The sequence below is a fragment of the Fundulus heteroclitus genome, chromosome 11 (assembly GCF_011125445.2).
Source record: "Fundulus heteroclitus isolate FHET01 chromosome 11, MU-UCD_Fhet_4.1, whole genome shotgun sequence".
NCBI lineage: Eukaryota > Metazoa > Chordata > Actinopteri > Cyprinodontiformes > Fundulidae > Fundulus > Fundulus heteroclitus.
Window position 1 is genome coordinate 4,432,572 of NC_046371.1, and position 26,957 is coordinate 4,459,528.

The following is a 26,957-nucleotide window of genomic DNA, read 5'->3' on the forward strand; positions in this document are numbered from 1 at the left end:
CAGAACTTCTGTTGTCTGTGAACTGATTTGAATTAAATGACCTCAAAAGTTGGACTGCATGGTTTCTCGGTGTCGAATATTATGCAAAAATTCCCTTTTTGGTCTGCAGGAGTGCATAAAATGTAAATATAGTCTGCGGTATATGTTCCAAGTAGTAGCACTAGAACATAGTTTTACTCAAAAGTAACAAGTAGCCAGCTAAGAAATGACTCGAACAGTAAAAACGTGTTTGGTAAGAAGGCAATTCAAGTACTGAGTAACTAGAACATTCCACTTAATTATATGTATCCGGAAAAACAAGAATATAGTCGTATGCAAAATTTGGTGTTTAAAAGACAAATAAAACAAACAACGAAAGAATAATAACAAATTCATGCAGAAGAAACGCTTCTCAACATAAATTTTGTATAACAAAGTCTCACTTTAACATAAACTGTATTAATGTCTCTCTGGTCCATTTTTGGGTAAAACGCGTCTTCCTTATTCAGTGAAGCTCCTCCCAGTAGGTGGAGTAGTCAGAAGTAAGAATAACTATACTTTACAACAATCTTACTCAAAAGTAAAAAGCACAGTGCAGTAAAATTACTCGTAAAAGTAAATTTGTGTTAAAAAGTTTATGTATATATATATATATATATATATATATATATATATATATATATATATATATATATATATATATATATATATATAAAGCACTTAGCTACAAACACAACATCCTAGCATTTTATTTCCTGACTGGTGCACCAAAAAGCCTAAACCAGGCGTCTGCAACCTGTGGCTCTTTACACCTTCTGCTTTGGCTCTTAAAAACTTTGACAAAAATTTGGGGGAAGAAATTGGTCAATGTTTCTAAATGTAAAGGTAATTTAAAATTGCGAGCTGTAGGATGCATTTAGTTCTGCAATACATGCATAACATTTCCAGAAAGAAAGAAACTAATGGTGTATAGAATATATTTACTATAGATAAATTAAGTATCTTTTTGTATTTTCTTTTTTCTTTTTCAGCATTATGATGCTATTTGCATCATAATAAAAATCAAATGTCCAATTGAAGAAAATGCATTAAACCTAAACATAAAACTGTTGATCTTTAATTTAAAAAAGATTACACAAATTTCCTATAGTATACTAAATAGACAAGCTCTTGTTTCCAAGACGTGTAACTTTTTATGCTAAACTTAATATGTTTAGCTGGACTGGGGGCAAAAATGTCTCTGCGGGTTGTAAAGGTTGCTCAACTCTGGATTAAACTAATGGATTAATGGATTAAAACAGGTCCTTGTGCAGATAGCATAATTTTGAAAATTAAAAAAATACAAGGTTCTTATAATTTTCTTATACACTTTTTTCCAGTTACTTTTTATAATAATTTCTCTGCTACATGGATTGTTTTGGGGGTTTTTTTGCACTTAAAAAAGTGCCAATGAAAATAATTTTTACATAGAAGAGGCCAGTGTTCTTTGTTGGCTCTTAAAGATGACATTTCTGATCTGTCCTGGTTTGTGTGGAACCAGACTGGCTGCACACTTCTGGAAAGCCTGCAGGGGGAGACAAACACAAGAAATCTGCTCCATGAAGAAGACAGTAGTGAAGGTGGTGAAACAAAAAAAGCAGAAGAACATGACAGTGAAGTAAGCTTCTGATTCCTTGGTAGGTAAAGGGTTTTTCCAGATTTTTGGTGCTGAGGCCCTCAGATCAACTATAGTTCAAAATCTTTGATACAGAAATTCCCACAGAAAGCATTGAAATTACTTATTTTGCTTTTCCAGATGCTTATAAATACAATAAAGATTACACTTTCTTAACTGCATGTTAAATAATCTGTTTTATTCTGTCCTACAAATTATTTAGGACTACGTGATTTTAAAAAATAGTTTTTGGGGTGTTATTTAAGGTTTAAAATATCTTTGTAAAGTTAAATGTAAAAAATAATACAAAATGTATTTACCATATTTGTGTATAAAGCACTGTACAAGAACAAAGGTCAACAAAGTGCCCACAATACAAAGGTGTGCATTATATAAATTTAATGGACACTTTTTGTTGTTTATTTTTAAATTGGGGGGGTTAGATGGCACAGAATGAATTAGTGTTGTGCAATTTGACCCTAAGGTGATCTTTAGGTGAGTTTTAGGGCAAAGAGAAAACGGTTTACTACTTTTCAAATAGCCTTTTAAAGAATTTGTATTTTGTGTATAGCTGTATAACTAAGATTTCTTTATTCTATATATTTTATCGTATTAACAAGGCTGTTGTAGTACTGTATAAATGGGGGGGGGGGGGAGCAATAATTCTTGTTTTCTTAAATAAAAGAGAACATTTAATGGACCTCAACCCATTTTTTTTTTAAGAATTTATATTTAACAGAATAACCTGTTGGAAAAAATGAAATTTTGTGTTGGTAATTGAACTGGCATGGATTTAGTGTAAAAACAACCTGATTCAGATGACATGATTCTGTACATATTCTGTTGTTTGAACTGTTTTAAAGAATTTGTTTTTGGTGCAGAATAATCTAGTTGATGGATGATCAACATTAGCCTAGATGTCAATAAACAGCTGAATAAATAAATAGAATAATGTTAAATAATTGAGCTGGGAAGGCATTTTTTGTTTTTTGTTTTGTTTTGACGTTGGAATGAGTAAGTTAATGAAATGCAATAAAATTAACCTTTTTTTTTTTTTTTAAAGGAATATTTCATGTTGGTTTACATGCAAACAAAAACAACCACAACAATAACGTTCATCTCTTTGAGTTTTTAGAAATAAAAAAGGGATTTTATAAAAGATATCCATCCATCCATTATTCGCTTATCAGTAGCAGGGGCAACATCTCCGTCCTCCAGCTCACTCTGGGGGATCCTGCGGAGTTCCCGGGCCAGACGGGATGTATAGTCCCTCCAGCGAGTTCCCGGTCTTCCCTGGGGCCCAGAACCCCCCAATATAATGAAGCCCCTCAGAGGGCATCATGATCAGGTGTTAGAAAAAAAAAAAAAAACATCAACTGTGTTTTAAATTATTAGCATTTAGCGCAGAATAATCTAAACCAGACTCCTCTCCTCTAACTGTTTTATTTAAACTGCGCCTCATCCAAGATTGTATGGAAGCCCAAAGGTGCTTTAATGTATTTTACATTTTGGGGGTTTTAACAACCAATATTAATGGTTATACGAATCACAAACTGTGCCTCAAATGATCTATACTTCTCATAGGATAGTCCAGTTTAGGTTATTTTAGTGTTTTTTGGGGTATATTTTTGAACCGAAGGTGCGTGGGACTCCATAAAAGAGGCGAACTCTGCCTTTAACCAACCCCCCCATCGGAAGCTAGCTGTCGGAAGCTAACTTCAGCGTCGTGGCAGAGGAGCTACTCCTGTTTACAACAACATAATGGAGCCCAGATGGCTGAAGGACGTCTGCAGGCGTGTTTTATGGCCTGGATGTTTGTTATACGTTGTGTTTGGTGAGTATTAAACGGCGGAGCGGGTTTAATTCTCCTTCTGTGACGCCTGGATCCGAGCTAGCCGTTTTTGTTCCGTGGTCAATCTGGCTCGATCGCTCTGCGATGTTATCATCGCTGCTTCCCCTCCACCCTCTGGTTCTCTCGTTAAAACGGACTTATTTAGCCCCGAAGACTGAGCCGACGGTGAGAAAAACCCACCCGGAGCCGTGTTTGCCGTGTAATTGTTCCCGTTCGCGGCTCCCACGCAGGTCGCCGCGCGGTCAGGGGAAAACGGGCGTTAAATCGGCCGAAATGTGAAGGGAGTCTGGTGGGAGACGGGGCGGCTGCCGCCCTGTTGAGGGGGGGCTCCCCCTCAGCGACGAACGACGCCTCGGTCACATTCACCTCAGGGACAATCTCTGGCTCGTTTGGGCAGTTTTTTTTTTTTTTAAATGTGTAAAAAAAACTAAACCTAAGCGATAAAATATGATAAAATAAAATACAATGAGGTAATATATCAGCCGTGTTCCCTACGTGTCACGCAGTGGAGGGGGAGAAACCTCCTTAAATATATTAACTTTTTAACCAGGGAGCTTTTATTTATGGCGTTTTTTGCCCCTATATGTGTGCTTTGCCAGCAGCAGCTGTAGTTCATCATTAGGGAAACACATCGGCGGGTTTGGCCCAAACCCAGAAGATAACATCTGATTTTCCTGTTTCCTCCTGAACCAGACAGAGACGCTATCATCTCCAGTGGCGGTTCTACACCAGATTTACAAGGGGGGGGGCAAAGTGGGCCCAGTGTTTTTTTTTTTTTTTTTTTTTTTTCATAGGGGCACATAAAAGAATTAAATTATACAACAGGGCAATATTTAATCGTTTAATAATAATAATAATAATAAGTGACCCTGTGGCTCTGGAAATGCAGGTTTCCAACCCCTGATCTAGCAGATAAAAACTTTGATTCCAGCTCAGCACGGCTGAAGCTAAACGTGAAACACCTTAATTTTTAAATCCTTGTTAGAGTGAAACTGTAATGGTACAAAGATAAACAGTGACCAATTAATTATGGCTTTTTCGCCAGTGCATACAATCATAAGAAATGTATTTAATGTTGTCTTTACTACAGGGGCACTGGCCCCCGTTGGCCCCCCGTCTAGAGCCGCCCCTTGATCATCTCACATGTCGATTAATTAAATATCAGCGCATTGTGCAGGCCTGTAGCATTGATCAATTTGTCGGCATGCAACTACAGTCACCGTGTTATGTGTGCTACGTGTCTATAGGATTCATTCCTTTTTGTTTATGATAGAATAAAATACAAATATCCTTTTAACTGCGAGAGGAATAAAGTTGATGAGCCGTACAGTGAAGTTATGGGAAAGGGTAGTGAAAGCTAGACTGAGGTGTAGAAGTGAGTATCTGTGAGCAGCCGTTTGGTTTTATGCCACAATAAAAGTACTAAATACGAAGTATTTGCTTTGAGGTTGTTGATGAAGAAGAACTGAGAGGGTCAGAGGAAGCTGCACTGTGTTGGTAGGGACGGACACCTTTCACTTTTGAACCGATACCCGGTACCTGGGAATCAATACCGGTACTTAATGGTACCTATCTTTGGTACTTTTGTGTTTTTTATGGAGCAATAAATGTTAGTTAAGTAACAAATAAAAAGATTTTCCGAAGAAGAACAGCCAGCGTTAAAAGTGAGATGCTTTAGGTTTAGGTAATCAGATTTTAAACCTAAACAAATTTGAGAGGAGAGTCGTTGTCAGTCCACACGGCGATTCAGTGAGGCGAGATTTCAGCTCAACAGATGGAAATGAGTGACAGAGCTGCAAAAAAAAAGTATAAAAATGTGTAAACACGAATGGAAATCCAAAATAACCTGCAGACATTCTTAATCGTAACACAGATTTTGGTCTTTTTGCAGAACGTGGAGCGGTTCCTTTTTTTTACCGGCGCCTTACGTGTTCCTCTTGAGTCATTTGGGGAATATTTTTATGCAGCAGATCTGCAATTTCCACTGTTTTTTTAAAATACATCTTTAATCCTCAGGCAGCAGTTTAACAAATAGAAACTAGTAGCTGCTTTAAAAAACAGATCTCTATAAAAGCCTAGCGTGCAACACACTGCAAAAAGGGAACCAAAAGTGAGTAAAATCTTCTTAAAATTGGTGCATTTTTCCTTGATTTGGGCAGGTAAATGAGATTATTTGCCAATGGAATGAGTATTTTGACCCATAAAGTAAGACAATTAGATAAACTGCACTTGAAATAAGATGATGGAGATGAGTTGTTACTATTTTAAGGGCAAAAATCTTATTCCAGTGGCAAATAGTCTTATTTACCTGCTCAAATCAAGGAAAAATACATTAATTTCAAGAATATTTTACTTTTAGTTTCCTTTTTGCAGTGCACGGAGAAGTGGTCTGCTCTAAATCTCAGATATCATCTGACAGGGAGGAAATGGATGAGAACGATGTTTATTCTGGGAAATCATCTCCAGCTCGAGTCTTAATGGCGTTAGAGTTGTTTGTCTTTCTGATTCTTTCCCCTGGAGACTGAATATTTGACCTGCAGCCTTTTAGATCCACCGCTTTTAAAGAAAAGATCCAGTCATTGGGTTCTTAATTTAGAAATATGGCGCCTGTCTCCATTTGCTTTCAAGGTGAGATTTCATTGAAGCTGAGTTATTAATCAGTAGCCTTTGCATTTAGTGTTTTACTGTAAAGCTACACGGACAAAAGTAATCGGAATAAAGGGCCAATCGGAATAAAAAATGCGTCATTTAAACAAGCCAATCGGTATATTGTGATCAGATTAAGATCAATCTGAATGAAAATTGTAATCCGGATGAGAACTGTGGTTTATGCCGATTGATAATCCGATCAACGTTCATATAAACTGTGTGCGCCCGACGTAAACGTGACGTATTTCTAGGGCTGGACGATATAGAGGGGGGAAAAAAGCATATCCATAAAAAAATTAATTATATTTATCGATATCAATAATAAGCAACAAATTAAAAACTTACATTTTAAGTGCAGCCCTGGTCATTTTATGATGTGGCTTAATGACTTATTTTTTGGTACAGACACACAAACACTGAATTCAAACTCAACCCTTTATTCAACCAACTTTTTACCAAAGCTGCAAGTTTTCAGAAAAGCAAAAAGAACGCGTGCAAAACTCTGAAGTGGGCGGGGCTTCCTGGGTCTGCGTTGTGATTGGTTGGGAGGATGTAATTACTGTAATATTAACCTACATGGCTCAAATGTAAAAGGAAGGAAAACTGTTAATCTATTGAACTTTTTGACTTTTTTTTCCCATCATAGATATGTCTATAGATGGATATATATTGTTATTAAATTATCGTCCAGCCCAGCGCATTTCTGCGCTGTTGAGTGGCGGAAAGCAAAAAACTGCCTCTGCTGCCGTTACCTTTCTGTTCGAAACATTTAAAAAAAAAAAAAAATTCTTCTGTTATTGGCTGTTGCCAAAGTTAGCAGCTGTTGGCTAAATTAAAGCGGTTAAAAAGCTGAAACATTGTGAAGATTTGCATGATTTTTTTTAAAGAGAGTAGTCGGTGGGCATCAGCTTCCTGCATGAAGGACTGCTGAGGAGTTTATGTTGATTATTTTGGAGCTGAATGAAAGTGGTGCAAAGCTCAATGAGCTCCAAGTTGCCTCAGCATAGGTCTGCAAGCAGGAAAGCGACTAATGAGGCAAAGCACGCAGATTCACACAAAGGTGCAAATATCTAAACGGAAACTAAGAATAAGAGACTTTACAGCAGTGGTGTTCAAACGTTTTTGTCGCAAGGCCAAAATCAAGCCAAAGGTAGGTTAAAAAAACGCAATTTCCAAATCGCAGAGTCTGCAATTTTTGGCTATGTAACAATTAGTTAATCAGACGTGTCCTTTAGGTGTTGGTAAAATGTTTAAAGTGGGTTTGCCTCCACATGGAATGGAAGACAGTTGCAGCAGTGAGATAATCTAATTTTATTACTTGTTTTAGAGTTTATATAATCATACATAGCATTAAGTACAGGTCAATCGGTTTAATACATAGACTTGTTTGTTGGTTGCACTTTATGTTCAACATGGATTGATGTCCAAATCAACTAAAAGCTGTTCTCTTGAATAATATTCTGATTAATAGAAACATTAAAAGTTCTTGTTTTAAATAGTCCTTGTTTACAAACATCTTTATTTAGAGGCCATTTTTGTTGCTTGTGGTTAACGCAGAGAAAAGTCAAAAAAAGCAATTGTGGTTGAAATAAATCGTAGTCAGAACGCAATCATTTTTGATCCGAGTTTAGATGCTGTGGGTCTTTTAGCAACTAATCTGTAGGCGAGGAAACAAATTGATTTATTGTTTGTATATGTTTAAAAAGACATGATAAATTAAACTGGGGATAAAAATCGCATTAAATCGCAATATTAAGAAAAAAAAATCGCAAATGGATTATTTTCCAAAATCGTTCAGCCCTACTCAACAATATACTACAAAGGCCAAAACACACCGGATCGGATCCTCATTGGCATCTGATTCGACAGATAATCGGGACGTATGACGTAAAGCTATTAAGCTGCAGGTCTTGGTGCTTAATTCAGATTTTTTTTTTTTTTTTTGCTGAAACCGGATTTTTTTTGAGGTGTCAGTTTATGCTACTATTAAACGCGACCATCATCAGACTTTTGTCTGAACGGTTCAAGACCGCAAAGAGACCCGATTGCACAGATACCAGGAGTTTGTGGCGGTAATGGTGAATGTAATTGTTTCTAGAAGTGATCGCTGAAGTTTTGTCTAAAGAAAAATAAAAAATCTAAAAACACGGATACCGTCCGGCGTCGCTCCTTGTTATTATTAAAAAGCTGTTGAGCAATGAGAGCCGACATTATTGAGACCACATCATAGCAAGACGCAGCAGGGTAAGAAAAAAAGCAGCACACTTTCAGTCACTTTCCACACAGAGAAGTTGGGATCTATTAAGAAAATAAAAAATCCTGACGGGAAAATGTGCGGCCCTAACGACAACTCTGACGCCATTTTTATTCTTGTTTATTTTGACGTACGTACAGTTTTAGTTTGGATTCTATGCACTGTTTTAATAAATGAGACTCGGACCGGCGGATCAATTTAATGGTAAAGAGTCAAACAGAAAGTGAGACACAATGGGAAAGTAAAACACGTCCATTTTAGGGAAAATTTCAAAGGAAAATCCACGACGGAAACGGTATGCAACCTCCGTGGAGTTCGATTAAATTTTATTTATATAGCGCCAATTCATGAAACATGTCATCTTGAGGCACTTTACAAAGTCAAAATCAACCATATTATACAGATTGGTTAAAAACTTCTTATATAAGGGAACCAGTAGGTTGCATCAAGTCTCTCCAAGCAGCATTCACTCCTCCTGAAAGAGCGTAGAGCCACAGTGGACAGTCGTCTGCATTGTTGATGGCTTTGCAGCAATCCCTCATACTGAGCATGCATGAAGCGACAGTGGAAAGAAAAAACACCCATTAGCGGGAAGGAAAAACCTCCAGCAGAATCAGGGCTGGGTGTCATCTAGGATGAGCTGATACGATTCTCGATTATAGCTCAGCTTGATTTTATTTGACTCCAATATCGATATTTATTACTTTCAAATTAATGCTCAAAGTCATTCAATCAACAAAACCAGCCAAATATCATATTTATGTTCAATTTATAGAACACTGATATATTAACAGAGAAATAAAGTGCTTTTGGTTCAATTCATTTAACGTATCACAGAAACCAAAAATGTACCAAACGTCTGATTTTAGGGACGAAGGAGCTTCTAAAATCCTTTCAGCTGTTCCGCAAATTCATCTCACTGCTCTTCCTCGCTGTGAACAGTAATGGCTGTAATAACGCCCTCTAGGGGTTGGGAGGTATATCGACATTCAAAGCCAGAATATAGATATTACATTTTTAAAAACATCGATATTAATCTTTGTATCAATTTTTATGCACAGCCGTAGTTGAGATTTTTTTTTATTCATTAGTTTTGCCACACCGGCTTGTGTTGTTGTCAGGATTTCAAGGATAAACTCGATAATGCGAGTCTGGCGGTCTATAGGTGGAACCTCTAGTCAGAGCCTGTGTGCTTTTTTTTTTTTCTTCCAATGAACGGTCAGAAGCATCTGGTGTTTTTAGTTCCTAACATTTTAGTAAGTTGTCATCTTTGAAAACAAAATGATCTGTAAATCGTAGGTTTGGCCTATTTAAAGAGTGCAGACAGGTTAAATGTTGTGGGTTTTTTTCTCAACGTGGGGGGGGGCTGTTACAGAGACGGTAACATTTGCCCTATTTAGCCAAGTTGTTGTCCTTTAAAACTTTTAATGCTTTAAGATTTCAACAGATCCTCGCGCTGCAGCAGATGACTGTGCTGTAGAGGAATTGGGGTCAGAGGTCGCCCTTTGGACACCTCTGCTGTACAGACAGAGCAAATTTTACAACATATGAAGGAAAAAATTAGGATCATTTAAATCTGTCATGGATAATATAATTAATAGACAATAAGGAGTAATTGTCGGTTGTCCCACACTGCAAAAAGGGAACTAAAAGTAAGTGAAATTTTCTTGAAATTAGTGTATTTTTCCTTGATTAGAGCAGGTAAATAAGACTATCTGCCAATAGAATGAGATTTTTGCACTTAAAATAGGAACAACTCATCTCCATCATCTTATTTCAAGTGCAGTAAATATAATTATCTTATTTTAAGGTGTAGAAATACTCATCCCATTAGCAAATAGTCTTATTTGGCTGCTCAAATCAAGGAAAAATACACTGATTTCAAGAAATTTTTACTTACTTTTAGTTCCCTTTTTTCAGTGCAGTGTGTATAAGCGTACCAAAAAGTGCAGAAACACACTTTTTTTCCCTCTGATCCAAACCCTGTCGTGTTTTTAGGCTGATGTTGCAACCTAAAATCCTCCTGCAACTCATTGTTCCCCCCCAGTGACCTCCTGCTGAGCTGCGTGTTGTTTTTACTGCAGTTGTTTTCACTCTGCTCCCCCCCCTGCTGACATGTTGTTACTAATGCATTCCCTGCTTTTTTTTCTTGTTTTTTTTCCTCCAACAGTCAGCGGACCTGCGTCTGCGATCGACATACACACCGACCCGGAAGTGATAGTGCAGAACGGCACGACGGGAGTCCTGCAGTGCACCTTTAAGTCCAGCGAGGTGGTCACCAAAAGCACCACGGTGACCTGGAGCTTCCAGTCCAATCAGCCCGACCATCAGTACTTCAAAGCGCCGTATGTGGTGAGTCCCCGCCGCTCGCGTCTTCTCCGGGAAGCTCCCCACAGTCCCAGGATGTTTTCCTGCGATTGTGCGACCTCCTCTGACACGTAAATAAGTGTTCCAGCTGTTCCTCGGGGAGGGAGGTGGCGATTCGGCGTCGGGCTTTTGGTTTTAGGGTCACCCCTGCTTTGCTGCACTGCAAAAACGGATCTAAAAAAAAGTTAAATGTTCTTAAAGTTAGTGTATTTATCCTTGATTTGAGCTGGTAAATAAGATTATCTGCCAATGGGATGAGTATTTTGTAGCCTCGTGAGACCATCCTGATCTCGCGAGCTTTCAAGGTTTCACTCGCAGATCAGTCTGGCTACTCTCCGTTAAAGAAAATTTGGAGCCGTTCACCAAACGAACGTCCAATCAGCGTTGGCTTTGAGGCGGGTTGAGGTGTGACGCAACGAGAAGATCGACAGTTCAGTCTTAACAACATGGCGGCTTCAGCCGATGAAACTAGCGTTAGCGTGGCTATCGAGCAAGTTTTATCGGAATTACAGAGTATTTCTTTGCTGAGCTAACGAGCCTTTACCTGCAGCAGCAAGAGTAGCTTGGCTTGTGGTTGTGTTTTTGTCGTCGCTCGTAACAGAGTGACGACGAATCTGATTGGTTCATTTGGCCCGTCTATCACCAACATAGGCCAATCAGCTAACCAGTATTTTCGCCCCTTCCCAAAATTACTTCAACGGAAGGTTTCCAGATGGATATGCGGAGCAAATCTATCTGGCGGAGTCAGGTAAAGTATTTTGACCCCTAAAATAAGATAATTAGACATTCTGCACTTGAAATAAGATGATGGAGATGAGTTGTTCCTTTTTAAGTGCAAAAATCTTCTTCCATTGGCAAATCATCTTATTTACCTGCTCAAATCAAGGACAAATACACAGATTTTAAGAACATTTTACGTATTTTTAGTTCCGTTTTTGCAGTGTGGAGCGACACTTTTCATCCATTTCACCCCCACACATTCTGTGATTTGGGTCGGATGTTTGCATCGTGGCGCTGCATGTAAGCCGACTCGTGGTGTTTATATTCGGTTCTCCCGCTCGCAGCAGGCGCATTGATTTGGTTCTAGCAGAACGATTTATTTGTCTCGTGACATCCATTGAACTTGTCAAAGAAACATTAGCCGTTAAACTCATTATTACAAAACTTTGATTGATTTTGACTCTGTAAAGACGACACGTGTCGTGAATTTGGCGCTCTTTTGAATTTAAAGCACCTGGAGGGAAAAGAAAGTCTTTTTTTCTGAAGGACTCGTATACAACAGCAGTCTAAATGAACCCAAAAAGTTTGTATTTACTAAGAAAAAAACCTAAATTTTGACCCATTTTTCTTTTTTTGGTGTGTTTTTGTTAACAGACCAGTCGGACTGGTGCACAGCCTTTAATTTGCAGAGTCCTGCCAGAACAGATGTATGCAGTCAGCGTTTGGAGAATGTGTGTTGCACAATGGGCCGAGCTAAAAACATCCTTTTTTCTTTCCTTTCTTCTGAAGTTTCAGCCCCTTCTGGTTCAACAAAATGCTCTAAACTAACAGCCTCGCCTTTCTGTTTCAGACGGCGACCGTTTGCAACTCAGAGGAAGCTTTTTTTTTTATTATTATTCAGGACTGGGTTGTTTTGGTTCCCTTAATAAATGAAATCATCATTTTAAAAACATGCAAATGTGTCAGAAAAGCAAAAAAACATTTATGTCAATGTAGGGCTGTGCAATAAATCGATTTTATGGATTACTTCAATTTGCAACTCATGAAGATTTACTTTTAGAAAATCAAATTATTTAATTTTTTAATTTTTTTGCCAATCCACTCTCCTGGTCGTTCATGAAACTTTGCACTATTTCAGTCCTGAGAGGGGAAGTTGTTTTAGTAATAGCATGCAATGTTGAATATATATTTAGGAAAACATATTGTCATAACTTTTTTACCCTAAGACAAGGCACCGTAAGTTATTAATTTATGTATTTTTATAAGTTGGTGTGAAGTTACACAAGTGAAGTAAAGCCTGTTTCATTATTTTCTATGGCAGGGACGCCATCTTGTTTTATAAAGGTGCACTTTGAATTCAGCTCAACTGAAATAAAAGTACTTTTTAAAAAATTATTTGTTTTTATTAAACAAGAGAAGAAAATCGGATTCTGTAAAAAGATATTGGAGATTTAATTTATTACTTTCAAATTAATGCTCAGTCATTCAATCAACAAAACCAGCCAAATATTATATTTGTTTAATTTAGTGAACGCTGATATATTAAAAGGGAGATAAAATGCATTTGGTTCAATGTATTTAACGTTTCACAGATACCAAAAATGTACCAAACGTCTGATTTTAGGGACGAAGGAGCTTCTAAAATCCTGTCGGCTGTTCCGTAAATTCGTCTCACTTGCTCTTCCTCGCTGTGAACAGTAATGGCTTTAATAACGCCCTCTAGGGGTTGGGAGGTATATCGATATGAAATCGTTTTTAAAAACATCTATATTAATCTATGTATTTTTACGCACATCCTTCATGTTAATGGGGTAAAAACGTGCTTTTGATGAACTAAGAGCTGTTCAAACGAATACATTCGTTCCCTGCTTGGTTTTAGCTAGCCTGTTTCTGCTGCTCGTAATTTTGCAGTTTTATTACCTGCTATCTAGTATCAGTAGCCTTTTCTCTACCATTAGTATCATTAATAAAAAAACAAAAAAACAACTCAGGCATAGCTTTGTTTTCAGTCATCGCTCGAAAACCCTAACCCTAATTTTGTTGCAGCGTCATGCTGCGATTTTCATGTTTGTAGGTTACAAAAAGGAGGAAAAGCTTACGTTTCATACCGGCTCACTGGGTTTATTTAGGCTGAGCGTAAACTCGTCTTCGACTGTATGCCTCCCACTTTTAAGATTCTTTTAGTGTGCAGATAACCAGATTTAGTTGATATTCAACTATAAAACGTGAAAAAATAGCTGAAAATTTAAGCTGTGTGACCATTTTCACTACAGAGGCAGCTAGCACCAACCAGAAAGGGCTGAGCTTTTAATTCTTTTTATTCAAGAAAATAATTTAATTTCTTGTTTATTTGCCCCTTTTTTGTTGTTTTCTAAGTAATTAGGAGAAAAATCTGCAGCATTGGCCCGTTTTTTTTTTTTTTTTTTTTTAATCCGGTTACTTGATCGAATACTCGATTACTAAAATAATCGTTAGTGTCTGTCCAGCTCTTTGGTTGTGTGTTAATATGTTAACGAACCTTTAAAAGCCCCAAATTAAAAGAGATCCATGGCAACTATAAATGTTCCTTGTTTCTGTCCTGAGTTCTTTATCGACACTCAAGCAGAGAAAAATGAATCGTTTCTCTGACTGAGTTCAATGAGGTTTTAGTTTCATAGTTCTTATACTTGTAGTGCTGCCATAACTAAGTGGGTCGAAGTAAAACAATATGATACTTGGTGACTTTTCTTCTGCATCTGTTTGTCATTTTAATGTCTTTTTTTTTTTTTTTTTTTTTGCTCTCCTGTTTCTAGATTTACTACTTTTCTAACGGACAAGGATATCCAGCCAACACTGAGTTCAAAGAGAGGGTGCAGTTTATCGGAGACATCAACAAGAAGGACGCGTCGATACAGCTGAGCCCGGCTCAGTTCAGTGACAACGGGACGTTCTTCTGCGACGTCAAGAACCCGCCAGACGTAACAGGAACCCAGGCTCGGACGGAGCTCAGGGTGGTTCTGAAAGGTAAAGTTCTGCCCGTTTTTTAAAAAAGCAGCCGCACCCTCCAATGAAACATATTCATCCATACAGGCGTTCATAATAGGAAATGATCCCGAACCCTACGGACCCTTTCTATTACTATTCTGTTTTATCATGTTATAAATAGAGCTGGGTGATATGGATTAAAAAATAAATCTCTGATTTTATCATACCAAATCCGATTAATCGATTTTTTTTCCCTCCTTTTTGTTTCATAAAAAGAAATTAAAGAAATTATTTTAAAACCTTGTTTTTATGTCAAGCATTTTGTCAGGGAGTTGACCTGAATTCAAAGTGCAACTAAAAACAAGCTGTGAAACATGCTTGTAAAACAAGATGGCAGCCGTGCCATTATAAACAATGAAAATATAACAAAACATTTGCTGCTAGTGGTTTTACACATGGAGCTAAGAACAGGCTTCACTGCACTTGTGAACTTCAAACTAAGTTAAAAAAAAAAGTAAATAAGTAAATGAAGTACCTCGTATTATGGTAAAAAAAAAAAAATTCTACTTAACAATATTTTGACAATACATTTGCCTAAACATATATTCAGCATCACATGCTGTTCTCTTCATGGAAACCCAATGAGTGTATTGGCAAAATAAAATCCAGATTTTCCAAAAATGAAATCTTAAAGAATTGTAAATTCGAATTAATCGATTAAATCGATTTATCGCCCAGCCCTAGTTATAAACTCGACATACAACGCGTTTTATTGAGATTTTATGTGCTGGATCAATGCAAAGCTGTACATGGTTTAATGTGACATGAAAAGGAGGAAATTTTACCGGTTTATTCACTCCTCCTGAAAGAGCGTAGAGCCACAGTGGACAGTCGTCTGCATTGTTGATGGCTTTGCAGCAATCCCTCATACTGAGCATGCATGAAGCGACAGTGGAGAGGAAAACTCCCCTTTAACAGGGAGGAGAACCTCCAGCAGAACCAGAACCAGGCTCAGTGTGAACGCTCATCTGCCTCCACCCACTGGGGCTTAGAGAAGAATGTAGATCAGGTATGGACACCTAGCTCAGTTTGAGTCTATCCAAACTGATGGTCCAGGAAATTGTGAGGAAACTTCACATTAAAAAAGAAAAATAATAATTTTTGTTTGCTTTAAAAAACAAAAAACGTCAGGCTTTCACATTTTCTTTGCATCATAATCAAAACGTTAAACCAAAAAAAAAAAAAAAAAATCTTCCTCATGTTTTCTGCATTTTTATATAGGGTGTGTAAAATATAATAATTTGTATGTTGTAAATTGTATGTTCAGAAAAATGCTGAAGACTTTGCTGAAGAGATCAAAACGATATGTTTGGAGGTATAGAGCTAAATGTAATGTCTTACCAAGTACTGGACCCCAGAGGTTCTTTGTGATATTGCAAAGATTGATTTTGTGGTTCAACATAATGTGCAGCTTTAATTTGTAAGTCATGACTAATTAGATTTAGATCTGGAAATTGACTGGACCATCTAACACATGAAACAGAGCTAATTTTTAATTTATCTTGTTTCCGAGGTAAAATTCCCGTCCTAAATCAAAGGAGACATCTAACCAGACATGTTTGTTAGAGAGGGGTAGCTCTCAGGAATGAGCTGCCAGGCCCACATGTGGCTGCTTGTTATTTGCGTTCAGCTACGTGAAATGAACATCTTCATGTGACGACTTGTTATCTTTTGGTTCAGCTCAGCTTTCAGCTCTTCTCTGCATCTCAGGTTCACATGACGTAACAAAAAAACTGTTGCCTTAAATAGGCAGAGTGGAGGCCAAAGTTGTGATAAAAACCTGGAGATTTTTGTCTGAATAATGCACTTTATAAAGAATAAAAAGAAAAGCGCAAGGTGGGACCTGGCGGGAGGTTTTGATTGTGCATTAAAACTGAATGTTTTACTGCACAGCTCCTGTAAATGCCACTGCCAGGTACCCATATTTCTCACTGAACAACCTGTTGAACTCCCACCAGTGCTCGTAGGAGGACTTCCTGTGCGGTTCCACGGCAGAGCACTTACCTCAGCAGTGGGTGGGAGGTGGTAAACTAAAGCAACCGCTTCCCGTGCTGTGGTAACCTTTGGGTTAGTTACACATCAGCTGAACGCTGCAGGTTCACTTTTTGTTCCCATGAATGCTGTTACTAACAGCAATCCCCTCTCCATTAACCCTGTTAATAACAGCAATCCCCTCTCCATTAATCCTGTTAATAACAGCAATCCCCTCTCCATTAATCCTGTTAATACCAGCAATCCCCTCCCCATGAATGCTGTTAATAACAGCAATCCCCTCTCCATTAATGCTGTTATTAACAGCAATCCCCTCTCCATTAATGCTGTTAACAGCAATCCCCTCCCCCATGAATGCTGTTAACAGCAATCCCCTCCCCCACAAATGCTTTTAACAGTGTGAATGCTATTAATAACAGCAATCCCCTCTCCATTAATGCTGTTATTAACAGCAATCCCCTCTCCATTAATGCTGTTATTAACAGCAATCCCCTCCCCCATGAATGCTGTTAACAGCAATCCCCTCCCCCACAAATGCTTTTAACAGTGTGAATGCTATTAATAACAGCAATCCCCCCACAAATGCTGTTAATAACAGCAATCCCCTCCCCATGAATGCTATTATTAACAGAAATCCCCTCTCCATTAATGCTGTTAATAACAGCAATCTCCTCCCCATGAATGCTGTTAACAGCAATCCCCTCTCCATTAATCCTGTTAATAACAGCAATCCCCTCCCTCATGAATGCTGTTATTAACAGCAATCCCCTCTCCATTAATGCTGTTAATAACAGCAATCCCTTCCCCCGTGAATGCTTTTGTTTACAGCAATCATGCTGTTAATTAAACAATGAATGCTGTTATTAACAGCAATCACTTCCCTCACAAATGCTTTCATTAACAGCATTCATACTGTTAATAACAGCAATCCCCTCCCCATTAATGCTTTTATTAACAGCATTCATACTGTTAATAAAAGCATTAATGGGGAGGGGATTGCTTTTATTAACAGCATTCATGGTGAAGGGGATTCATCCATACCCGGGATTCTTTCTGGGGGTTTTCTTTCTGTGTATAAATTACCCTTTCAAAGATTGTCATACATTTATTTAGAAAGGCTATTATTAACTGCAGCTTTCAAGATACAAACAAAATATTTATAAATTCTCAAAAATCCATTATAGTACATATATATGTAATGCATATATTTACATATATATGATGTACTATAAATTTTTGAGAATTTATAAATATTTTGTGTGTATCTTGAAAGCTGCAGTTAATAATAACAATAAATTGTGTGTGTATGTATGTATGTATATATATATATATATATATATATATATATATATATATATATATATATATATATATATATATATATATATATATATATATGTATGTATGTATGTATGTATGTATGTATGTATGTATGTGTATATATATATATATATATATGTATGTATGTATGTATGTATGTATGTATGTATGTATGTATGTATGTATGTATATATATATATATATATATATATATATATATATATATATATATATATATATATATATATATATATATATATATATATATATATATATATGTGTGTGTGTGTATATGTATGTATATATGTGTGTTACAATAGTCTATTCCTGGGGTTTGCAGCCTGTGGCTCCACTTTAACGCTTATAAAACCCAGTAAGAAATGTTGTTTTCTGAACTTTTTACTGAGAAAGCGAGTTACGTTTTTACAGCTGTATGACTTTAGACGACGCTTTAGCTTTAGAGTTTTAACTATTGTTTCAAAAACAGTTGAAGGAGAGCCGGATTATTTTCACATTATTTACCAGGGCATCCGTGCATCAACAGTGAAATAAATCGGAGGTGAAAAACAGAAACAGACCTAACTGGCTTGACATATGCGGCTCACTTGGTTCATATTCTGCAGAAACTGTTCGTCTGAACCCTGAGGGAGTCACACCTTTTGAAAAGGTCTCCGTTGTGTAGATCATCCAGAAACCGTCGCTGGTTTCGGCCTTTTTTACTTGAGGCCATTTTTAAATAATACAAAAAAGTTCCTTGCCTTTACAGCTCAGATTCTCCACCTGTATGTTTCCCAGATATATGGTAACCACACCAAAAAGAAATGTTTTTAATTACAAAGGTGATGAATTAGGCTGGTTGTAGCCGTTCTTCTCTCTGCTTCTAGAACATCTCCAACGGAATAGTATGAGGCATTTAAAAGTAATTTAATGGTTTTTAACTCCAAACTGTGTTTTTATATATTTTTTTTTTTTTGACTGGGCTACATGTCTTTTATTCATTTTACATCTTTATGGATAAGGCTCACTCTACTAAACAGTTTTATTTTCTTTACAAAAGATCCTTCATTTTGTTGTAAAATCTGACGTCAAAGATAAATGTTAGCTTAATTTTCTTGTCTTTCAAAATAAAACATTTTAACTAGTGCATGTTTTATAATTTTATTTTTTTTTGCGACTTTAGGAGCATTTTATTTTGTAGCAGAGGTGTCTGTTGAATTGTAAAGGTTGTCGGCCCCTGGCCTAGTCAAAGTCCAACCTAGAACATCTGATATAGTTTGTAATCTGCTCTGTGTTGGTCCATCTCATTAAATCACCACAAAAAACACCAATTTTTTTTGGGTTAAAACATTAGAAAATGTGAAAAAGTTGAAAAAAAAGGTATGAATAATTGTTTTTCTGTGCCTGAATGTTGCTGCTGTGTTCCTGCAGAGTCGCTCCCTCAGAGCAGCACCGTGATCATAATCTGGGCGGTGTGCGGCGCTCTCTTTCTGCTCGTCATCATCGCCGTCGCCGCCTGCTTCGCCATAAAGGTGCTTCACAACCGGCACGATTACGAAGGGTGAGTAGCGCCGCTTTCCCTCGTCTGAACACAGCCACACAACGGAGATGTCCTTTTATTTATGTTAAACATCCGTAAAAGTGCGACACTCTAAATAGAAATGTTTCCTTTTCAGCAAACTGGAAATATTTTACTCCTCCATCCAGCTTTATGTACAGTAGAGGCTGGGATGGCTTTAAACGTTCTTATTGCTGTTGAATCTAATTGTATTTCTGGGTATTTATCAGCCTTTATTTGCTCGGCTGATTTATATCGGCTGCATGGTCTTGTTTTCCGTCAAAGAATCCTGTTTCCTGACTTCTCTAACTCCTTCCTGCATGGGAGCTGCACCACTGTCTCCGCTTGTTGGGGAAATGATGCGGAACAAATCTCTGGGTGCTTTACCTTGATTATTAAATATTAACCTTTTTTATTTTTTTTCCCCCCTTCACAAACTGCAGTTGGTATGCTTGAGGTAGTGCATGGTCAAGCAACCCTCTGGTAATTTAACTGTGAATGTACATTTTAACCTCAAACATGATAGTTGGTGTGAAACTTGGTTAGGAGAAAACCAGCCTCTTGTTTGCCGGTTTGAATCCACGACCGCTTTGGTTGGCCGTCTTTGGGGTTGCTGTTTGCTCTGGTGTCAGTCATTGTTCTCCATCTCCACTAACAACTGACCCCACACTAACATTTTTATTTTAACATCACTAACAAACTCTGTGTAATCCAAGCAACGCATCGTCTTTGTCATTTATACATTTACACGCAGTCATGTCACCTGTTTACTGTCAGCTTTTCTCAATTAATCGGCTTTATTTGTACAGAATCTCACACTAACGGCGCAACAATTTGCTTTACAGATTAAGCCCCACCCGAATGACTCCTTCAAGCTCATTGCTGTTCATTTATTCAACTTCCCTTTGAGTTTAATTAAGGATTTTTTTTATTATCATTAATATTATCGTATTGAATTAACGGCTAACAACAAAATATCCTGTATAAATGCACTTCCAACGGAATGCATTAACAGATTTAGCGCATATACACCTTCATAGTTATCCCAGAAAAGCATCTTTACTACATGAGGAAGCTCTGGAGAATAAAACATAAGATACATAAATAAATTTGTTCAAAAACAACAATTAAATTAAGCTAATATTTACAGAATAAGTCCTGCAACTCTAAGTATAGATGAATATTTAGAATAAAAATTAATAAATGCATACATTAAATTGACAGAAGGATAAAATGACCTTTTTTTTATCTCAGTTAAATAAAACCTAAAATGTATGAATTAAGTGAGATGAAATTAAATATTATCTTTTTGAAACTGGTCCAAGCCACAATACAAGCCGAATGAAGAACTAAGATCTAAAAGAAGTCAAACTGCTTCAATTAAAAGGAAATGTTTTAAATTTACTGGAAGAAATGTCTAAAATCTTTGGGTCTTTGAGGCTTCACTCGAATTTTATGGAAAGCTAATATCTGCATCCAGATGACCTGAGGGTCTAGAACCAGGTTCATAAAATGGAAACAGTTCTGCTAATAAGACGAACCGAGAATGTTAAAACTTTGGCTTGTTTCTAAAGAACCTGGTCGCCATAAACTAGGTTAATTTGTAGTAAAAAACATTTTGTACGTCAGGTTTTTCTAACACAAAACTTAAGTTTCAAACCAATTGCTTGAGAAAGTTTCTAAAAACATAAAACTCAAAGGTCTTGTTTCGACCGTGTGTTTAAATGAATTATGGATATAATATACACCCATACTCAGCCTTTTTAAACACCATTTAATGAGATTTTCGAGACGTGTTAAATGTACATAGCCACGTTATATGCTTATAAAACAAACAGATAAAAAAAGGTTATATACACAAAGCCTCGATCCTGATAATGTTTTATGGTCCTTTTTGTAGATAAATAGCCCCAGCACCGGGCGCAATTAGTAGATATAAACAGATGTGGCGCCATCTAGTGACAGTATCACAGAACTATCATAATGCCGGTTTGCTTAATTAATAAATCAAAATTAAATAATGGCGGACCGAGCCTGACCCTCTGCAATGCCTCTGATTAAAGCAGCAGCTCGGCGTGATCAAAGACCAACATTATTAACTAAATAAACCTATCTACAGCAACTTTAAGAGAACATTTACTCACATCTATCAACTCTGCGTCACATCTGAGCCTCGGCAGGTTTAGCGTCTGCTTCAGTGAACACCAACGTTCAGACTGTATTCCCAGAGACATTACTGGCTTTTTTTTACCTCTTAGAATCATATTTCTTTGCATTTTATTCACCAGGTCTTGGAACATTCTTCATTGTTTTGCTGGGAGATGCTAATAGCCGTTAGCCGCCTCCTTGTTTTATCCCCTGCTGCTCATGCGCGGTACGTAGGTTTTATTTACAGATTGAGCAAAAACAAAGCATAAAACAACTAGTACACCAGCAGAACATGATGATCTTTTGTAAAAACGTTGTATGCAACCAGAATTAGCCACTGACGTATAATAAAAAAAAAAAAGTCAAATAACGTGGCTATGCACCTTTAAAGTTTTCTCCAGTTAGCAAGCTGTCAGTTGAAATTTCTGCACATGTTAAAATTTAGCAAGTGGAAACCAGAGGAATCCTGCTCAGTATTACCTTTTTTAAATAAAAGCTGTTATGAAAAAAAAAAGCTTTAATTAAATATGATAGTAAGCATATCTGTCAGTAACATGAACGGCAGCAGGATGGTTATAGGAGCAGCTAACGCGGCCGACATCAGCTTCTCAGAGGAAAGTTTCCTTTTTAAAAGAGCAGAATAACAGACAAGACATAATATTCTGCACCAAAAGCAAACTTAGCTCAGGTTTAAACGGTTCTGATCCTGTTTTTATGTTTAGGGCTTCCTCCACTGGGCACGTCTGTTTGTTTCTCTTATTTAAATTGTTGTGTTTGCCCAATGGAGTTTCAGCTGAAATTAACTTTTTCAATTCAATCGCTCCATGAAACCGAGTTACGATTTCAGGCTTAGTCTGCGAAATGTCTAGAGTTAAACCTGATTTAAAGTCCTTATGAAAACCGTCGTTGCTGTGAGTACAGGAAGGCTGGAGATGTCCTGAAGCATTTCCTAAATACCAGGATTCAATATCTAGCATCGGACCAGAATCAAATTTGATTAAATATTTTATACATTAATTACTCACAGAAAATGTGTGTGGGAGGTGTTGCCATCAGACACTGTATCTCCCCAGGTTACGCTCATTCATCAGGTTACTGCTGTTCATGTAAATGTCTAAAACCAGCCGGTCCTCTTTGTCTGCCGTCCTCCATCTTCAGCTGTCGCTACTCTCCGTTCACTTAAATATCAACAGGTTGTTGTTGTTTTGTTCTTTTCTTTTAGTTTTTTCCTTGGAAATGATGTGACATAAAGTGAAATCTTATTGTTCATGTTGAATCTATTCTATTTTAAAAAACCTCTCTGTGTATCTGGCTATGGGAAGCTCCTTCTGGGGTGATCAAACACGGACGCTTTACGACCGGAGCAGGTAGCTGCTTGGCATGTAGGCACCAATCCCACCGTTTATACGCATCACATGTCAGATCCTGGTTTTCCATCCTATGAAGATCTTACCAGCTCCTCATCTTTATTCTGGATTGTCCACTCAACAGTTTCCAAAGTCTAGTGACTTTAAACGGACACTTTTCCTGTAGTGGCAGACCTCTGTAGATCATTTATTTTGGTATTCCTGTAATGTTTTTCTTATTAGCCTTAAGCTAAGCGTGCTAGCTGCCTGTAGGGCCAAGAAGGATGGGGTGTCCTGTCCTGACTAGGGGTGGGTATTGCCAAAGAAGTCACAATTCGATTCAAATCACGATTCACATGCCACGATCCAATTCTATCACGATGCATCACGATACTTGAATTATTGTGATGTATCGCAATGCATTCCAACATTTTCACTGAACATTGTTAGAAAAAAATGCAGCCATTACCAGTGGCTGATTGGCTGTGTATGATCTGGGTAGTGTCTTCAATTGATGCATAACTGAAAGCAACTGAATTTATACATAGCTGTATTTATTGAAACGATTTTTGGAGGTATTGCCATGAAAACAAATATTACTGTTACTGGAGAGGACACACTGACAAAAAGTGTTTAGGATTTATAAAAGTTAAAATAACAAAATAAGGATAATCAGTGCCGTTTACATGGCCTCAGTGGTCCTTTAAACCAATGAAGTTGTATTCCACTTGTTTTTGGCTGATGTTCGCCAACCACTAATGCAATTTTATTTATTGATTTATTTATTTTTTATTAATAATCGATACTTGGCGTCAAGAATCGATGCAGTAGATCATGAAACTTAGAATCACGATGCATCGTCATGACGATTATTTTGCCCACCCCTAGTCCTGACCAGCTTGTGACTGAGAGGCAAGGGTGAGACGTGGCATCGCTCGGATAGAGGAGTCCCGCTGTCTCGTCGTCAGACACCCTTAAAGGTGCATAGTGCGAGTTTTCAAGTTAAATGCTATTTATTTTCTTTCCCATACGTGCCCTTACGATTGTCCAGTGTTTAAAAACGAGTTATCTTTTATTTACCGCAGTTCCTCCATAGGCTTCAGTGGTCAGTTCATGATAGAGTGATTCGGGCCGAATCCTCTGGGCGTGACGCGCTGCCCGCTCTAGTTCGCCAGCTACTACGATGCGTTAGCGATGTGTTAGCGATGCGTTAGCGAGAGAACACACGCTAACTTCAATATCTACAAGCTTTCTTACCTCAGAGGACATCACGCCTCTAAACAAAAGACCCGTGGAGTCGCAGCGGCACATACCCAATGCGTAACACTGGTGTAATTTCAACCCATCGCCAGAGGGGGGCAGACTTCTGCTGAAATCGTGGAAGTTGCGCTATGCACCTTTTAAGGGCTGCAGGATTTGCAGGCGATTTGCAATGGTGCAGCATCATTAATTAATTTATTTTTATTTTATTTTTTTAATAATTTCTGATGTTGTGCGGCCCCGCCCACCCAGAGAGCTAGGCCTGATGTTATTTCTAGTCCTGTAATGACGAACGGCAACCTTACACCATCCAAACCCCATCAGTGCTCCTCTAATCTTCTCACACCTGCTTGGTCTCATGTGCTCATCTCTCATTGCTTTTATTTATTTATTTGCCTTTTTTTTTTTTGCCTTTTTGTCCCATCATCTGTGTTCATGTCGCTATGACTGTGCTCCGCTGGTTGCTCGACACCACGGCAAACGGTAACCCTAAACTAGATGTACGACCCTGGAGGGCGGGAGCTCTGACGCTCCGCGGCCGCTAAAGAAGGTGGAGTCCAGCCGGGAGGGCTCCAGGTGTACCAGCCCCTCGGGTCCGCTGCAGGTAGGAGCTGGGGGATGAGGAGATCAGCCATGGGGGGGCGGGGGGGGAGGTCTGTTTCACTGATTTTTATGTGTCTGTAAATTCAGCCGTTCAGGTCTGTCAGATGTCAAGTCCCAGTTTTGTAATTGGCTTAGCACAACTGAAATAATGAAGAAAATGTTGTTTTTAAATGTGATTTATGTTTTAAAAATGAATTTAACAAGCAGCTGCATCATTAAAATCATCAAACTAGATGGATGTCTGAACTTCTCCGGGTGCCGTTTTGGATCAGGTCGGTGCCTGAAGTGGCCTTTTGTGGGCGGGACGGAGAAAAAGAACAGCTTTCATTTGTTGTTTGTTCTGCTTTCTTTCAGTGTTTGAATGGGCAAAATTACGTAGCATTGTGATATTTTATAGGACTGGACGATATAGAAATAAAGCATATTGATAAAATAGAAATAATATTGATCAATAGCGATAATTATTATCAATTATCAAATTTTATTTATGTTTTAAGTGCAGCCCGGGCCATTTTATGCTGCTGCTTTTTGAAAAAGCACGTCTCTGAGCTCTTTGAAGGGGGCGGAGCTTCCTAGACCTGCGTTGTGATTGGTTGGGAGGATGTAATGACTTAAATCCTTGTCCATTCTAGCCATGTAGGTTAATATTAAAAACTGTTATTCTATTTAACTTTTTATTTACTTTTTTTGCTATCGATCGATATGTATTGTTATTTAACTTTTGAATTCAAAAGTTGATAATTGATTATTGATCAATATTTCTATTTTATAGATACGCTTTTTCCCCCCTATATCGTCCAGCCCTAATTGAAATTATTTAAAAATGGGTCCACCAATCCAAACTCTTCCCATCAATCCAGCCATTTTAATCCAGTCGTCCCATCTATCCTTACCTTCATCCCTTCCATACACTCCTGTCTATCCGTCCCTTCTGTCACCATCCATCCTTTTATTATACAGTCAATTCAATTTTATTTATATAGCTTCAATCCATGAAACACACATCATCTCAAGACTCCTTACAAAGTCAAATTCAAATCCTCCAGGTTGGTGAGAAAGTTTCCTCTCTAAGGAAACCCAGCAGGTTGCATCAAGTCTCTCCAAGCAGCATTCAATCCTCCTGAAAGAGCGTAGAGCCACAGTGGACAGTCGTCTGCATTGTTGATGGCTTTGCAGCAATCCCTCATACTGAGCATGCATGAAGCGACAGTGGAGAGGAAAACTCCCCTTTAACAGGGAGGAGAACCTCCAGCAGAACCAGAACCAGGCTCAGTGTGAACGCTCATCGGCCTCGACCCACTGGGGCTTAGAGAAGACAGAGCAGAGACACAGAAAGCTCAGAAGCTCACATTGACCCAGGAGTACTTTCTATGGTAGATGGTAATAGAGGATGATCTGCCTCCCCTGATGATGTCACAGCTAACAGAACACCAGACCAGGTGTACCTTCTATGAAGAGAAAAATGACAGAGAGCAAAAAGTTAAAAGCTGAAATAACAACAAACAATGCAGATTGGAGAGTAGTAGGAGAACTCAGCAGAGTGAGAGAAATAGACCTTCATCTTTCCTTCTTTGTCTTCCTTCCCTCCATCCATCCCTCTCTCTTCCTGGGTTTTAGCGTTGCATATTGTGTACTCATCACCAGTCCAGCCTACAAAATCCCACTAAGCATTTTAACTGTGTTACCAAATTATATTGGAGGTAAAAACATTGATGGTGCGCCTCGTCAAGACGCCTGTTCCTTAATTTGCCTCAGATCGTCTTAATGATTGATTCTCCTTCCTCTCCTGCATTTTGTCTTGTGCTTTAGGGCCCGGTGATATACGCCCAGTTGGATCACTCAGGCAGTAAAAACTCGTTCCATAAGATGGAGCCCGTGGTCTACGCAGACATCCGTAAAAACTGAAGATGGGGACCAAAAACTACAAAAACAAACTAAAAAATGATAATAAAACACACTAAAGTATGAGACCTCTCTATTAGCTGCTCTGGGGATGGGTGGGAAAGGTTTAACAGGGACAGAATTGGTAACGTTTTCTCTCCATTCTCTTCTTTCTCCATATTTTGTCCTCTGACAGCATGTTATATGATAAAGTAATGTCTCCGCGTGCTTTGTTGTTGACTTTTAAAAAAAATAACTAAGGAAACACTCCTGACGATACATCATATCAGCCTTTAAAAAGTTCTCCAACACAGGGATAAAAATTTAAAATAACGCCTTCATTAACATCATTC

General features: G+C 38.0%; 1 protein-coding gene across 1 annotated transcript; it reads left to right on the forward strand.

Annotated features, from left to right (window-relative positions):
* Positions 1-3,311: 3,311 nt before the first annotated feature.
* Positions 3,312-26,927, forward strand: mpzl1l (myelin protein zero-like 1 like). Its single transcript, XM_012864407.3, has 6 exons — positions 3,312-3,467; positions 10,559-10,740; positions 14,268-14,478; positions 19,240-19,369; positions 24,619-24,724; positions 26,533-26,927. The coding sequence occupies exons 1-6, from the start codon at positions 3,395-3,397 to the stop codon at positions 26,626-26,628; spliced, it is 798 nt and encodes a 265-aa protein (XP_012719861.1). The 5' UTR covers positions 3,312-3,394; the 3' UTR covers positions 26,629-26,927.
* Positions 26,928-26,957: the final 30 nt, after the last annotated feature.

Coding starts and splice junctions, on each gene's coding strand:
- mpzl1l (XM_012864407.3), top strand. CDS start 3,395: ATGGAGCCCAGATGGCTGAAGGACGTCTGCAGGCGTGTTTTATGGCCT. Junction 14,479..19,239: donor GCTCAGGGTGGTTCTGAAAG/GTAAAGTTCTGC, acceptor GTGTTCCTGCAG/AGTCGCTCCCTCAGAGCAGC. Junction 24,725..26,532: donor GCCCCTCGGGTCCGCTGCAG/GTAGGAGCTGGG, acceptor CTTGTGCTTTAG/GGCCCGGTGATATACGCCCA.